The sequence below is a fragment of the Mastigoproctus giganteus genome, chromosome 3 (genome assembly GCF_048544385.1).
Source record: "Mastigoproctus giganteus isolate SK-2022 chromosome 3, ASM4854438v1, whole genome shotgun sequence".
In the NCBI taxonomy this organism is placed as follows: domain Eukaryota; kingdom Metazoa; phylum Arthropoda; class Arachnida; order Uropygi; family Thelyphonidae; genus Mastigoproctus; species Mastigoproctus giganteus.
This window is the reverse complement of record NC_143577.1, coordinates 224,987,538-225,002,121: the sequence shown is the minus strand read 5'-3', so window position 1 is coordinate 225,002,121 and position 14,584 is coordinate 224,987,538. Positions and strand designations below refer to the sequence as shown.

The 14,584-nt window shown below is 37.7% G+C and overlaps 1 protein-coding gene across 1 annotated transcript in view; it reads left to right on the top strand.

Annotated features, from left to right (window-relative positions):
• Positions 1–14,584, top strand: part of LOC150088793 (uncharacterized) — a 152,837-nt gene that overhangs the window by 121,780 nt on the left and 16,473 nt on the right. The window contains exon 3 of the mRNA XM_090370327.1: positions 14,140–14,313. Coding sequence (XP_090226453.1) covers positions 14,140–14,313 — 174 coding nt within the window. The remainder of the gene's footprint in view (positions 1–14,139; positions 14,314–14,584) is intronic.

Here is a 14,584-nt window from a genome sequence, read left to right as displayed (position 1 = left end):
TATTGCACTAGAAGACTGGGGTTATATAAAGTGAAATTAGAGTTTTACCACTTGTAACCCCAGTGCTTATAAACGCTAGTTAGAAAAAGTACAAGTTCGAATTCTGCCAATGACGAGAGGAATTCTTATGTCCTTTTTCTCACAAGTAGCTGGGTTAGATATTCTCAGGTGAGTTTATTCCAAGCATCAAGAAACTTTCCCACACAATAAATTATAATGCAGCAGAAACTGTCATATCATGAATACAGTCGTTAACCGTATTTAGCAATCATGCGTGCTTGAACCACTCTGGTTAAGTTCACACTTTTGTTGTCGTGTGAACTTAACTTACGATAATGCATTTAGTAAGCTTTTATTGAGCCGTTGCAGCTCTCATCTATTAATTCAGTAGGCTGAATAAGAAAAATTGTTTATATTCCATTCAGTTATTTTTTATGTCTTTAAAAATATTTTTCATCCAGTATAACCTCCAAAGACAGTGTCGGTTTATATTGACTATTTACAAAAGATAGTTATAAATTAAAAGGTGAAATGGTAATCCCGAGTTATAAGAGGCTTTTACTCTTTAATCGACCCAATAAACCGTATAAAGAATGAGGTGGAAAAGAGAATTAACTCATTTCCTTGATCTCCCGGAACTAGCTCCATATGAAGAAAAGGACAGTCCCCCTTACTTATCAGAAATTCATAAATATTAAACACCCCCTTCGGTTCAGACGCCACGGAATCACTTGGTTAACTGCATTTGTAACGAAACTCACTGTAGGTGGCATTTCGGCAATCCACAAGCCGTTAATTGACATCGTCATGCCGTTTGACCCCCGGAGTTAACGAGGTCTCGTAATTTTCATGTAATGTACAGTGAATGAATAAATGCAGTGAGAATGTTGAAAAGGTTATTCGATAAACAAGTAAGCTGCTATATTACTTCCATGATAAACATCACCTGACGTACTTAGTTTCGTGTGCTATCTTCAGGTGTGGTAACATGAGTCATACATGTCAGGGAATAGCAACTTCACAACCTAAAATTTACCAGTAATCGTGTGGGAAGAATTTCCCGTTTTGGAAGCTTAAAAGTTTTGCTACTTTGACATATATTTTTGTCTAAGAATTTACCCCGAATGGTTATATCTGTAACGTTTTACAATTACTGCAGTTGTTGCTTTGAAAACTAAAAGTAATCAAGATAGAAAGATTAGTTAATTTGATAAGCAGGAATTAGACTTACGTTTTTCGAATGCAGTGTTTCCTACACGGAGCATGGAAGGTCATTTGGGAGCAGGATAATAATGGCATTTACTGACTCATGAGGGGCACTCAGAAACTTATCTACCTCTGTAATTAAGAAACAACATAGCCTATTTTTTATTTTATTATTATTATTTTTTTTGCAGTGTATATTTCCTTGAGTTCAGTATATGTCCTCCATCTTGAGGACGAAGTCTTTGTCATCATTGTATATCGTGTCCACGCAGGTATTTCTTCAGATTTCTTAAGAGGAAATGGTCACTGGGGTCCCAACTCCTGGAATCCGCAATCTCTCAGAGCAGTAATTGCTTTATGACAGTTTTGTACAGGAGTATTGTCATGAAGACACAGGACACCTCTTATAAATTTCCCTCTTCTCTGTTCCTTTATACTCCCTCTTCAATTTGAGTACAGCAGCATTGGCATCTTGGGATTATTTTCTTATGTGGCATGTATTTTATGAAAAGAAGTCCACCCATATCCCAAAATTTATGGCCATTATCTTCCCGATGGCAGGTTGAGTCCTAAATTTATTTGGATGATGGTGACCCATGTTATGTCCATTGCATGGACTCCTGTGTTTTTTTTTTTTGTTTTTTTTTTTGTCCGGATCTCACTGATGAATAAACATTTTATCTCTACCAGCTTGGTCAATAATGCTGAAATAAAAATACCTGTCGCCAAATATCTAACACGAGTAATAGTTTTGTGTGTTAGATACGTATATAGTATTTTGCATATAAATAACCTTCGTGGGGTCGCACAGTTGGTATAATCGCCATGCTCCTGACACCGAGTGGAAAAGACCGGAGTTCGAATCCCATCAGTGATGGGAGGGATTTTTATGGGCCTTTTTTTACAACGTAGCTAAGTTAGTCTTAGGCGAAGATAGCACGGTTTTTCTCCCGGAAACTCGGGTTTTCGTCTAGCAAACAGCATATCGAACATATAATTTATAGACCATTGAAGACACACACACTTTATAGACTTTAATATACATGGCGTAAGTATTGTCTGGGTCGCTGATGGACCTAAAAACCTATTCTATATAATTCATGGGCACAAACTGTCCCTTACCCAACAGAATATCACAATATCCTAATCATCTATCTAACACCTTCGATGTTTTCCTCAGCAACAGCTTTCAAAGTGCAGATGGTAGTGTATTAGCTATCCTGTAAGTATCGATTATAATTAGGTACCAGTGTGTTTTCTCACAGTACTCCTTTTCTAGAATTGTTCACACTTTCGTATATACAGTACTGTATTTGGCATTACAGCAGTAGCGTCGCTACCCTTTTTCGGGCCCGGTGGCAAAGAACATGTTCGCGTTCCTACTTAACTAATGAAAATTGCAAAAACAGGAGACAGCCAAAGACGCCGGGCCCCTAAAGGGCCCGGGCCCGGAGGCAATTGCCTTGCCTGCCTACATGGTAGCTACGCCACTGCATTACAGTATGTCCTTTAACTTCTGTTGCCATTAAGATTCACTGTTTAGTTGATGATAATCAGGAATCAGTTCACATTCTATCAAGCAGAGCTCTGTTTGAGATAAGAAATTAACTTTGAAGATCTGATTTAAAATCACGATTTCAGTGGTAGTACAGTATTCTAAGTACATTTTTTTGTAGTGTCACCAACGGAATTCCATATTTAAGTACCTCTAGAGGAAACTTGAAAATATGCCAATTATTATTCGAAACTAGTAACCTGGTTTTAGAAGAAAAAATGCTAGAAAAAATACAACCAATTTTCGTGCTTCTTAAATAAACGTTAGTGCCGCGCATATTTACGAGCACGCTCAACTTGGAGCATAATTCTACTCTCCATATTTGTCCGTGGCGGTAGGGTCAAAGGTAACATGAAATAGTTCGTTAATGGGGCGTCGGTTTCTTTCAAATGGACCTTTTCTACTGGAGCAGCATACGTCAATGTTGAAAGTAGTCGACCTTCAGGCTCTTAACGTGGTGACAAAGTTGGCTTTGCGTGCTGTTTGCATGGCATGTACACATTGTAATGCAGGAAAACAAGAGAAAATGAGATGCATATTTTCATCAGCGTCCTCATTATTAATGTATACAGTTTCTTTTGTTTTTAAAGGACCCTCAAGGACAGTACCAGTCCAATACCTCAAACACAGGATGTCAGTTAACCCATTTCCTTCTGTGACAAGCTAAACTTTATTCCTTGACTTCTATAGTCGTTTAGAAGTTATTGCAAATTGTAGCGTTACAGCTGCAGTCAATTATGGCACGCCATACCCAAAGATAATTGTTGAATGCCCTAATTATTTAATTTCATTTGGTTTTCTATTAAAGTTAGGGACACTTATTAAGCAGTTCGGTCCCGTTGTTTAATTGTGAATGAGTGGGTGCCACTTGGAGATGTGGGCTTTGACCCAACCTTTTTTAATATTCATGTAACAAATGCATTTTTAAGGGGAAATAAATTTCTTGTTTGTAGACAAAATTGATCACATTGTATTCTGACAATCTGATGTTTTTAGAGCACGTAACTCTTCGCGATACGGACATTGTTCTGACTTTTGTTGGAACTCAAGTCATTATTACCTGAAATTGATAAATGGTCTTAATGTACTTAGTTCGTGACAAAGGACACGCCCTAAACAAATGTAGGCTAATTAGTTGCGTCTATCCTATCAGAAGATGTATAAAGAACGTCTTTGAATAGTTGCAGCAGGTCATAACCATAAATGTTGTCTTTTGTGTTTTAACGCCCGCATTTCAAGTCTTTATATTAATGTTTGTTTTACTGTCGTGTGAAAGGTTAGCACATTTGTTACACCTTATAAAAAAAGGACCTGGATTCAGGCCCTTTTCTACAAGGTGTAACAAATTCAGGCATAGTCGAACTTTGTAGGCTCGAGTTAGAATCCTTTGTATGGTTTTCCCTTCCTGAAACTCTGGTTTTTCATCTCCCAAAAAGGCTAACTGACTAGAATGTATGCAACTCGTCTATGCTAGTTTTAAACGATGAAATGTCTAGCGTAACTGTTATTTGGTGAATACATAAGCCTTCGTCTAATTTTACTTACACCAAGGATGTGCTTATTCCTTGAAACTGTTTTTATTATTTTTTTTAAATAACATAAACCCGTTTGATATCACAGGCGAGGGAATCTTAAGTGTTTTTATCTAAGGGGAAAGTACCATATCCTATTCTTAATAGGTGGGGTCATTCAATGCCGTTTTTGTAATGGAAATTTGGGGTACCTCCCTAGCCTCAAGTATTTCTTCAGGCCTAGATTTTTACACCTTGTTCTTGTTTAACCAAGGAAGACTAAATCGTGCCTAATGTGCTACCAGACTGGATACTCCATATCAGAATCGGAATCGCAAACCACCTCTCCACCTTGTCTAGCCTTGAGAAGACAAGTCTGGGGACCTTGAGAAATAACGGTTACAGGTTATAAACAAGGTAGTAAAGTTCCTTGGTTCGGACTTTCGGCCTTGTCTCCTATTTAGAACGGCTACTGTTAGGTAGCTGTGCATGAATTATTCTGATCTCCACGACTCTAACCCCGTTTCCACGGTAGCCATTTAGTGGCACATCTGCGGTCACCAACCGAAGGATTGGAGGATGAGAACCCCTCGAAGCAGTGAAAGTTGAGAAGCTCTAGGTAATGTACAATACAACTAGGTTACATCCGGGAATCTCTCACATACCATCACATTCAACTGTAATTGCTCTGGTAGTGCATCGTAAACTTATTTTCGAAATACCAGCTACCACACACACCTCAAAAACTATTTAAGAAAGTCTAAAGAAACCATAAACTCTTTTCTAACTTAAATCATTTTATCGAGATTTCGTTTTCAATAAACCTCCACGGGCGACCCATTTGTCACACTGACTGCGGTATTAGATAATTGTATTTTCCGATTCGGAAACAGTGATCTACTTTTACTAATGGGGAAACTTTTGTACGCGTTATCATTCAAGTGGAATAATCGTTCAATTCTAAGGGTAATGTCTTTATAATGGAATCGATGAAAATCATTGCAATTACCGTTCACTTCAGCAGTTTTATTCCAGAGCCGAACCATCAAAGACTTTTTTTGACTGCTGTTTTATATCTCGCTCTGTTTTCTTTATATATATATATATATATATATCTCATCTGTCACCACATTCCTACCGGAACGATAACATCAAAGGTACCGCTTCATTGTTATCATAATCATGAGCCAAAGATGGCGCTGGAGTGCATGGAATGGCTTAAAAGTGCAGCAATGTTAAGGTCTCCACTAAGGGCGATGTTGTTACCATATGTTAGCAGGCTCCTCACCATAATCATTAGCGTACAGCGCACCTGTTATATCGTGGAATGTTGTAAGGCCGGACTAGTTGATTTGGGAGGGTGTGGAACTGGTTTACCCAGCTCTACATGCGACAAGTCGAGCGACTGCGCCCTCTAGGAGTGCTAGACTAAGGTTTTTCCCTTTTTATAAATGTCATGGCACAGTTTAACATACCTCAGTACTTTTCATGACAAATAAAACTGCATCAAGAAGGTGTGTGTAGACGTGGCTATCCTTTCACACGGCAGGTTAACATCTTGTTGTTTCTAAGAGATTAAATATTTTTATTTATATTTTTTTGCTTATTCTGGCACACCTTGTAATACAGTTTCTGCTGTCTTTCTTCCTTATCCTTTGTGAAGCCTATATGCTATATACAAATCTCCAGAGATCCATTTATATTTAATGCATGATGACATTTCTGTTAACCTTTTTGAAAATTTTTATTGACTTTCTCCATTCTTCTGCTACAGGAAAGATGTCGACAATGATAACAACGGTGAAAAGAATTGGGATTGTTGAGAGATCCAGTAGATACACTAGATCTTAAATTATCCATGTCCGTTATTTTAGAATTTTAATGTAGGTTAGTCAAGTACTGGGAATCAGATGACACAGACACATATGTTCATCAGATGACGTGATGATCTCGAATGTCAAAATAATCCAATCCAGCAACATGGCCTCCCTAGGGGTTGTGATCCGCGTTTTGTGAATCCCTATCTAAATTAATTTTTTTGCTCTTTGTTCTCGTTACCCACACTTTCATTATCACTCAAAATCACTTTAAATTTATCCACTATCCAGAATATGTTAAAACTAGTGTAAAGAGACCCGAGTTCGAGTCCTATCAATGATAGGAAGAATTTCTATGGGCGTTTTTCACAATATGGCTGAGTTAGTCGGTGTCAGGCGAGGGTAGCAAGGTTTTTTTTTTTCTTCTACCGGAAACTCGGTTTTTCATCCAGCAAACAGAAAATCGACCGCAGAACACACGCAATTTACAGACAACTATCATTGTATACGGAGCAATTATGACCTTAGTTTCTGTGTCTCCTAAAATCCTACTAGAGCAACAACCTATTTCCAATTTAGTTCATTTAAATATTAAAAAAACTCATTATTTAAAAAACGAAATAAATGGAAGTACTTCTCCCTGCTTATGAATAAGTCTATTTCTAAAAGAAATAATTTAGACAGATTATCATTAACAGATGTTTCGCGTTACGATTCTTTACCGCTTCTTCACTGTTCAAAAAACAGCAGAATATGAAGTTAGACGATCTAATCAAAATTTTGAATTTGGATGATTGCAAATGAAAACTATAAAAATTTGTAATTATCTAATTTTTTATTCTGTTGTATTTGCAGACACAATGAATAGTAGGGAATCGTACCAATGAACGTCTGGTAATTATAATCAGTATGAATTTCGCTGCTTTTTTTGTAACAGTCTAAATATTAATTGGACTATTTTACTTTAAAATACGAAGATAAGCATTGAAAAATGGCGATTTCTCTTCAAAGTAATTGTCAATTTAGAGACCGTAACCAGTTCATTATCATCTTCAATTTTATTGACCTAGGCAAAAGTTAAAAAACTTATTTGCAGAGTACTAAGACTTCCCCTCCCCCTGTAGACTTGCTTCTTAGGTTTCATCGCGTCATGCAGAAACATACCATTCTGATGAGTCATGGTGCAGTGAGTCTGAACTAGCCTAAAGCAGCATCAGTAGTTAATTTTCGAGTTGAAAAAAAAAAAAGTGTACTTTTTCGAAGAAAATTATCCGTTCAGGGTTGAATAAAGTTGTCTTTCCTTAATGGTGTTTTCCAACTATTTGTTTATATAAATGTATACACAGTGTTTCCTCTTATCTTTGGAGTCCAACAATACGTAATTTCATTTCCTATTTGGAGTCGTAATTAACCTTTAATCTCCTTTTTTGGACTTGTTAATTTTATGATCGTATTTATAATTTGGATAAACGCTTCAGTGATAGAGAACATTTTTTGGATTAATTTCGGATGGATATTGCCAGCAACTCTGGTTAACGCGACACGTGGACAGGTTTTAGATATTCTTGAAAAAATTACCAAATATGAAACAATTTTGTTTAAATGAATACAAAGGCCCATGTGCAGGTCTCGAGGAAGGTAGTATAGACAGTAAACCAGAGATCGGGTGAAAATGCCGAAGTTTATCTTGCTTATTATGTTCATATAATTCAACGCGTCTTTATATGATTAACTTTTATGTATATGTTACCTTTGCTATAAATGATGTATTAACGATTACCAGTGTACCGAAGGAACACAAATCGAAAAAAGCACAAGATTTGGTAAATTACCAGATCACACCCTACTTACGACCATCGGGCATGCGAACTCCAAAAGATAGTGTCATGTTTTTTCATGAACGACGAGTCTTCGATATTTAATTTTTTTCTTTGATTACACACACAAAAAAAAAATAAAAGTTACTCTACTGATGCTCAATAATAAACTAATTACGAAATATTTAGCGAAATAACCACAGCGATCTTAAAAAAAAAAAAAAAAGCTTAGCGATTCAGTCTCAAAACCACAAGACTGATCTATAAGATGCCAGTGATATCCATGGTCAGTTTTCCTGTTGCTGGATGAAAAATGCGACTTTCAAGAGCAAAGAAACGATGCAGACCTAACCGGGACCGACTAATTCAGCCAGAATACTAATACTTCATGGCCTTAGTCGCCGCCTCGGTACATTAACCAACCCTTTCTGTTTCATTTTGTTAGAAAAATTCTCAGGAAATTGCACACTCTAGTATAGCTCAGGAGTGGCCAACTTAATATGTGATGCGATCTACTTTTTTCCTTCAAAATGCGCCGCGATCTACCCTCTCAAAAATTTCATTGCACAAGGTGCACAAGTCGAGGGATGACTGTATATTTAAATTCGTCGTGATCGACTGAAATTAAATCCGCGATCGACTCGTTGGCCACCCCTGGTATAGCGTATCCAACTTGATGTCACTTTGTAGCCAAGGTCAGGTTTGCTGAGCCAATGGCGCAGTTGGTCCAGGGTTCCCCACGACTTATTTTTAGGGGATAAAAATATGTGCACCAGGACCTCAGACTACCTAAGTCTGGCATCATTAATAACTCATGTTTATGTATAAAAAAATCTGAGTATTCATAAAAAAAAAAAACTGTTGTAGTTGACTGAATATCTTCGGCTAAACTTTTGTAGACATGAATTTGACTCACTTTGAAGACAGCCTCATAATACCTGAGGAATTTCCTGAGGTATTTATAACACATTCCTCAGACCCCCCCCCCCCCCTGTATTTAATTATAATACAGATTAATTTGATTATCAAAATATTTTTAAACGTAAAGCTGTTAGAAAATAATTTTATTTTAAGTATCATTGGCAAAATTTGAGGACACTTGCATGATTCAAAGAATCCTTTATGGATACGATATTTACTAGCGTGTTAGCCATAATTATATACCGTATCCTTGTAGATATACTGCTAATCATGATAAAATGAAAAACAAATTTGTTGTGTAGTAGTAGGGTTTTAGGAGCATCAGCGACTGAGGTCATATATGCTCCGTGTATAGTGTCTGTAAACTCTGTTCTGTGGTTGATTTTCTGTTTGCTGGACGAAAAACCATAGTTTCCGAGAGAAAAAAAACCATACTACCTCGCCTAAAACCGACTAACTTAGCCACGCTGGGAAAAAGGCCCATAATTCCTCGCATCATTGACGGAATTCGAACACAGGGCTTTTCCAACCGGTGTGGAAAGGATGGCGATTCTACCAACTACGCTACCCATGAGGGTGTTTATTGTGGAATAGACTATTGGCCTATAAAAGTTCTTTTTAATAAAAAGAAATGAAAGTTAAGAAATTTAATTAATTATAGCTCATATTTTTCCATTATTTCATAACATATTATTTTCTTGTCTTCTCGTCATCAAAATTAGGCTTATCAGAAATTTTTGATTTTGACCATGTTAGTTTCTCTGTAAAATATTTAATTCATAGTCGCAGCTGCTCATATTAATCATGTAAGTACTCAAAGGATCGCTGTAATTTCCTAGTCATTACACGCATAATTACTGTATCGATCATGGTAATTTATAAAGAACACGAGAATCGCGAGATTTTTACTTTACAATAGATTGCTGTTCATTAATTAATCCTTTAATTCATTAGACCCGCATTAAGGACATTAATCCTGTTGTAATTGGTACCAAGGAAAATAGGAGAGCACTTTATTTTTTAAAGATGCTTTCATAGGCATCAGAAGAAACAAAGCAAGTTAGTGATGATTAAGATGTTATCTCGTGGCCTTGTGTTCTTTCTCAAGTAAAACTACTCGAGAGCTTTCAGTATCCTTTTTTATAAGAATTCTTTATATTTTTATTAACTAATGTTCATTATATTTCTCCTTTCGGTAACCTTTCTCAATCGATCAATGCTGGAGCAGGTTCTTAATTACCACTACAATTTCTCTGAAAGCGTGTCGGAAAGAAAATTATTAAAATAAATCATCTTTCTTTGATTCTCTGCTTGTCCACCTTGCTCTACTAAACACTCCGGAAATTATTTAAATAAACGATTTGTCTTTCTAAAAATCAAGGCCAAAAAAGCGAGTTTGGCGTTGTAATAAACATCAATAGATCCATTATGCTACTGACTAACTTCAGGTGGCGCTGCTAATGTTCTTTATTAAACGTCCCATACAAGGATACGATATGCTTCCACAAATAGTTTTAATTGTAAGTTATGTTGCTACTCCCAATTTTTTCGTAGTCGACGTAAAGTTAATTAAGGATTTGTTAAACTTAGCAGGACAATTATGCGTATGATATGCAGGGGCCTATAGCGACTGCAGTGCACATTGTATCATTACAGGGCTGATACAGGTTTTATTGCCCGAGGATTTGACACGTGTATCACTTTTATCCTTCTTTGAGACTAAGACAGGCTGCAGGAGATGAAAAAGTGCAGCGGTGCCGCCCCTTTATGCCGTTTTCGTAGAGGATAGGATAGGATAGGTCATCTTGAGTTCATAAGAATTCTTACTTTATAGAACTGGTTCAGACTACTCTGCCTGAAGTAAAAATAAATAAAAGAAACATCGTATATACATTCTAATTACGTGCAGACATTCTAGTTTTGGAGGAACACGCAATCTCCAGTTTGAATTCCATAAAGCACAAGTGGAAACGAAGAGAAATGCAGGACACACGCAGGTAGTTATTTTAGAACAATGTCAGATACCTAGTCTCTCTCTCTCTCTCTCTCTCTCTCTCTCTCTCTCTCCCCCCCCTCCCTTTTTATTTTCATTCTTTCCTTTTTATCTCTTTCTCTCTCTGCATGTCTATCCACCAAGCTCCTCTCCTTTTGTTTTCTTTCTTTGTTCTTCCTTTCTTTTCATCCTGCTTTTCTCATCTTATTTGTCTTCCTCCCTCTATCTAGCTAGCTCTCCTTTTTTATCTCTTTCCTTCTTTCTCTGTTCTTTTTCTTTATCCACCCTCCTATTTTCTTTCTCCGTTATTATCTTTCTCTCTCTCGCATTACCTTTTCTTTCTCTAATTTCTTTTTCTCCCTTGCTTCTGCTTCTTTCATTCTTTCTTTTTTACATCTGTTTCTTTCATTTGTTTTCCTTCGTATCTTCTGTTTCTTTCTCTTTTCTTTTTTTTTCCTTTCTTTGCCCTTCCCTCTCTTTTATTTCCTGGTTTTTCTTTTTATTGCTTTCTTTCTCTGTAATATTTCTTTCCTTTTCTCTTTTCTTTCTTTCTTTGCAATCCTCTCCCTTTCCCTCTCTCTCATTTTTAAAAATAAAGTATGATATGAGTACAGCGTATATTTATACTATTTGAGCGAACTAGTTTATTTGTTGTTAGTAATGTTGAATTTTTTGACCGAAAAATCTTATAAACCGTGTGTGTTAAGCATCAAGCAACTGAGGCTATGAAGCGTCAGTATATTGGTTAGATGCGTGCATTCTTCCGTCGGTTTTCAGTTTTACTCGATGAAAAACTTCACTTTCCTGGAGAAAAAACCATGCCACTCTCGACTGAAGCCAACTAACTCAGCCACGTTGTGAAAAAAAAACCCATAGAATTTCCTTGTGTCATTGACGGGGTTTTCATCATATAAACATCCTACTCATTGTTTATTATTATTATTAGCCATATGGTGCAAGCAAGTCTGAGGCTTATGCTGCACCAGCCAAAAAAAATTTATGAATTACCCAGAGAGAGTCAGAAGTAGAAGGAAATCACCAAGGAAGAGAAGAATGATGATATCTAGTCAGGACCCTGGGTGTGCCAAGCCCATACTCACCAGATGTAAGCCTCTGGGGTTATACCAGGTTCTGTTAGAATTATTGTTATGTAGAAATTATATAGGCAAGTCTGTATAAAAATTATTGGAGGTTGGAACAGTTAAGTAATTTGTGCTAGTTTTATACACAGTGTTACTCAAACAGCATTCATAAGATAAAACTGACTGTAAACCCATAATTTGTGACAATGTTATGTAATAACTTGCTTTAATTTGCTTATTTATATTTGAAACTGGTAATAAAAGAAGCCTTTATACTGTTATTTATTTGCAGGATCTGTTTTTACGATCAGCGCCTATAGAATTATTACAGACTTGTTCAAGTGCAAACTAAAAACAAAAAAAAATTCTTGTAATCCTCTCTCTGCTACATAAGTCAGATGAAATATTTGGTCATAATTCATGAATGATTATTCATACTTTGAGCGTGATTTGTTTGTTTTCCCGTAAGCGTGACACATCAGTATATATCATCATGTCTGTATACTTATATTCTATGATCGGCTTAATTAGCTTGTTTTTGGGATGGAAATCCGTACACTTCTGTCTGAGTAAGGGATTCGAACCCACATCTTTCCGCATGACCCTGCTTTAAAATAGTCTGATATTTTGTGCTGTGAACCCAAGAGTAGAGAAACTCAGTTTGATGAAAGTACTTGATCATGCTTTTTTTTTTTTTAGACAGAAAAACGTTAAATTGAAAAATAAGATTGTTGTACACTGCGTGGACAGAAATCATGGGACACCTACCTGGTAACTGGTGGGACACCTTTCGCCCGGATAAGGGCAGTCACACGTCGAGGCATTGAGTCTACTAGTTCACGAAAGTATTCCACAGGTATTTCCATCCATGTTTGCCGTACCGCTGTCCATAATTCCATCGCATTCCTAGGTGGAGGATCCAAAGCTCGAACGGACATTTCCACAGCATCCCAAAGATGCTCCACAGGGTTCATGTTTGGTGAACGGGGAAGGCCATTTTATGGTGGTAAAATCTGAGGAATGCTCTTCGAACCGTATTCTAGTCACCACGGCTCTGTGGTGAGGCGCATTGGCCTGCTGGAAGAGTTTATTGCCCAGTGGTGAACGAGGGCCATGAAGGGATGCAGATGTCTGCAAAGATGGACACGTAACCTTGACAATTCAGAGATGCATCTAGACGTACCATAGGTTCCAACGCGTGCCAGTTGACATGACGAGCGCATAGCTTCGTGCGGTTTTCGCCAGATACGCACCATTCTGTCCGCTCGAAATAACTGAAAATAGGATTCATCGGACCAGGAGACCAGTCTCCAATAATCCAAGGTCCAGTGCCGATGTTCTTTCGCTCAGTTGAGGCGTAGAATCCTGTGTCGTGGTGTTAGCAATGGGACTCTGGTGGGTCGGCGGCTGCCATAATCTATTGTGGCTAATGATCTCCTGGTGGTCTTGGAGGAGACGTTCCTGGCACCTCCTTCGTTGAAGTCTGCGATGATTTGTGTCACTGTCGCTCCCTGGTTAGCTGAAACAATGCGAGACAGACGTCTACGGCCACTTTCATCCACCACCTTTCTCCGCCCACAGCGCTTTCCACGATGAGATGTTACGGCGTATTCCCGATACACTCTTGATACTGTCGAACGGGGATGGTGCAATTTCTGTACCACCTCAACGATAGTGACCCATTCGCTGGGCATCCACTATCATCCCTCTTTCAAAACCTGTTAACTCATGACGTTTATCCATATTGACATCGAATTACCGTCTACGTGAATGCAGTGATGCAATGTACCTGTGAAGCGGTTTGTTTGTTATTTGGTTTTTTTAGGAGCATTAGCAACTAAGGCCACATTGCTCCGGTAATATGCGGTGGTCATTCCCTGACCTTTCCGCATCCTCCGTGTTTGGTGGTGACGGGATCAAACCCCGGTCTAATCAAGAAGCGTGTGTTACGCACTGCTGCTTCTTCCCACCTGGCTACGGAGGCACCCTGTGAAGCGGTGGGTCGCCCACTAGCGAGAGAGGTGACAGCGTCGCGTTGCCCAGGAACCAGGTATCCTGAATTCTGTCCTTTGTGTATTCAACCACAGGGATTCTGGGGCGAATTCCATATTTAAGTTTTCGAAATGGTTAAAATTCTTGTTATAAATTTTTACTTATATATTTACTTTTTTTTTTTTTTTTTTTGGAAATTCCATGGATATAATGTGTACTTAAAAGCTTTTTATTTTGTTCAACAGAGGAAATCAAATCAGACCTCCAGAACGGATCATTGTCCATTACCACCTTAGATCCGCTGTCCGCCTGCAATTTTGGAAACTCTTCATCGTGCCAGGAAAGCGAATTCATTTCAAGTGCTGTCGAAACCGTCCACACCAAAATTCAAATAAACTCTTGCAATGAAAAGGATCATGGTAAGTCCAGCATTCTTGCTAAACCAGAAAATAATTCTGATAAAAAAAAACTTTAGCATAAATTTGTATTAGATTAGTCAACTTATTACTAGAAGAATGACACGACTTGCCACTGAGAGGCGATTTTAAACACAAGTGAAATAGGCTGTGATTGTGTTTTCGCGTCCTTGTACTAAAACTTCTTGAAATTAAAAATAAATAAATAAAGTAACCGTGCGAATTACCTAGTCTACGACCTTGCGAAAACTAAAACCATCACTGCTACCACGCG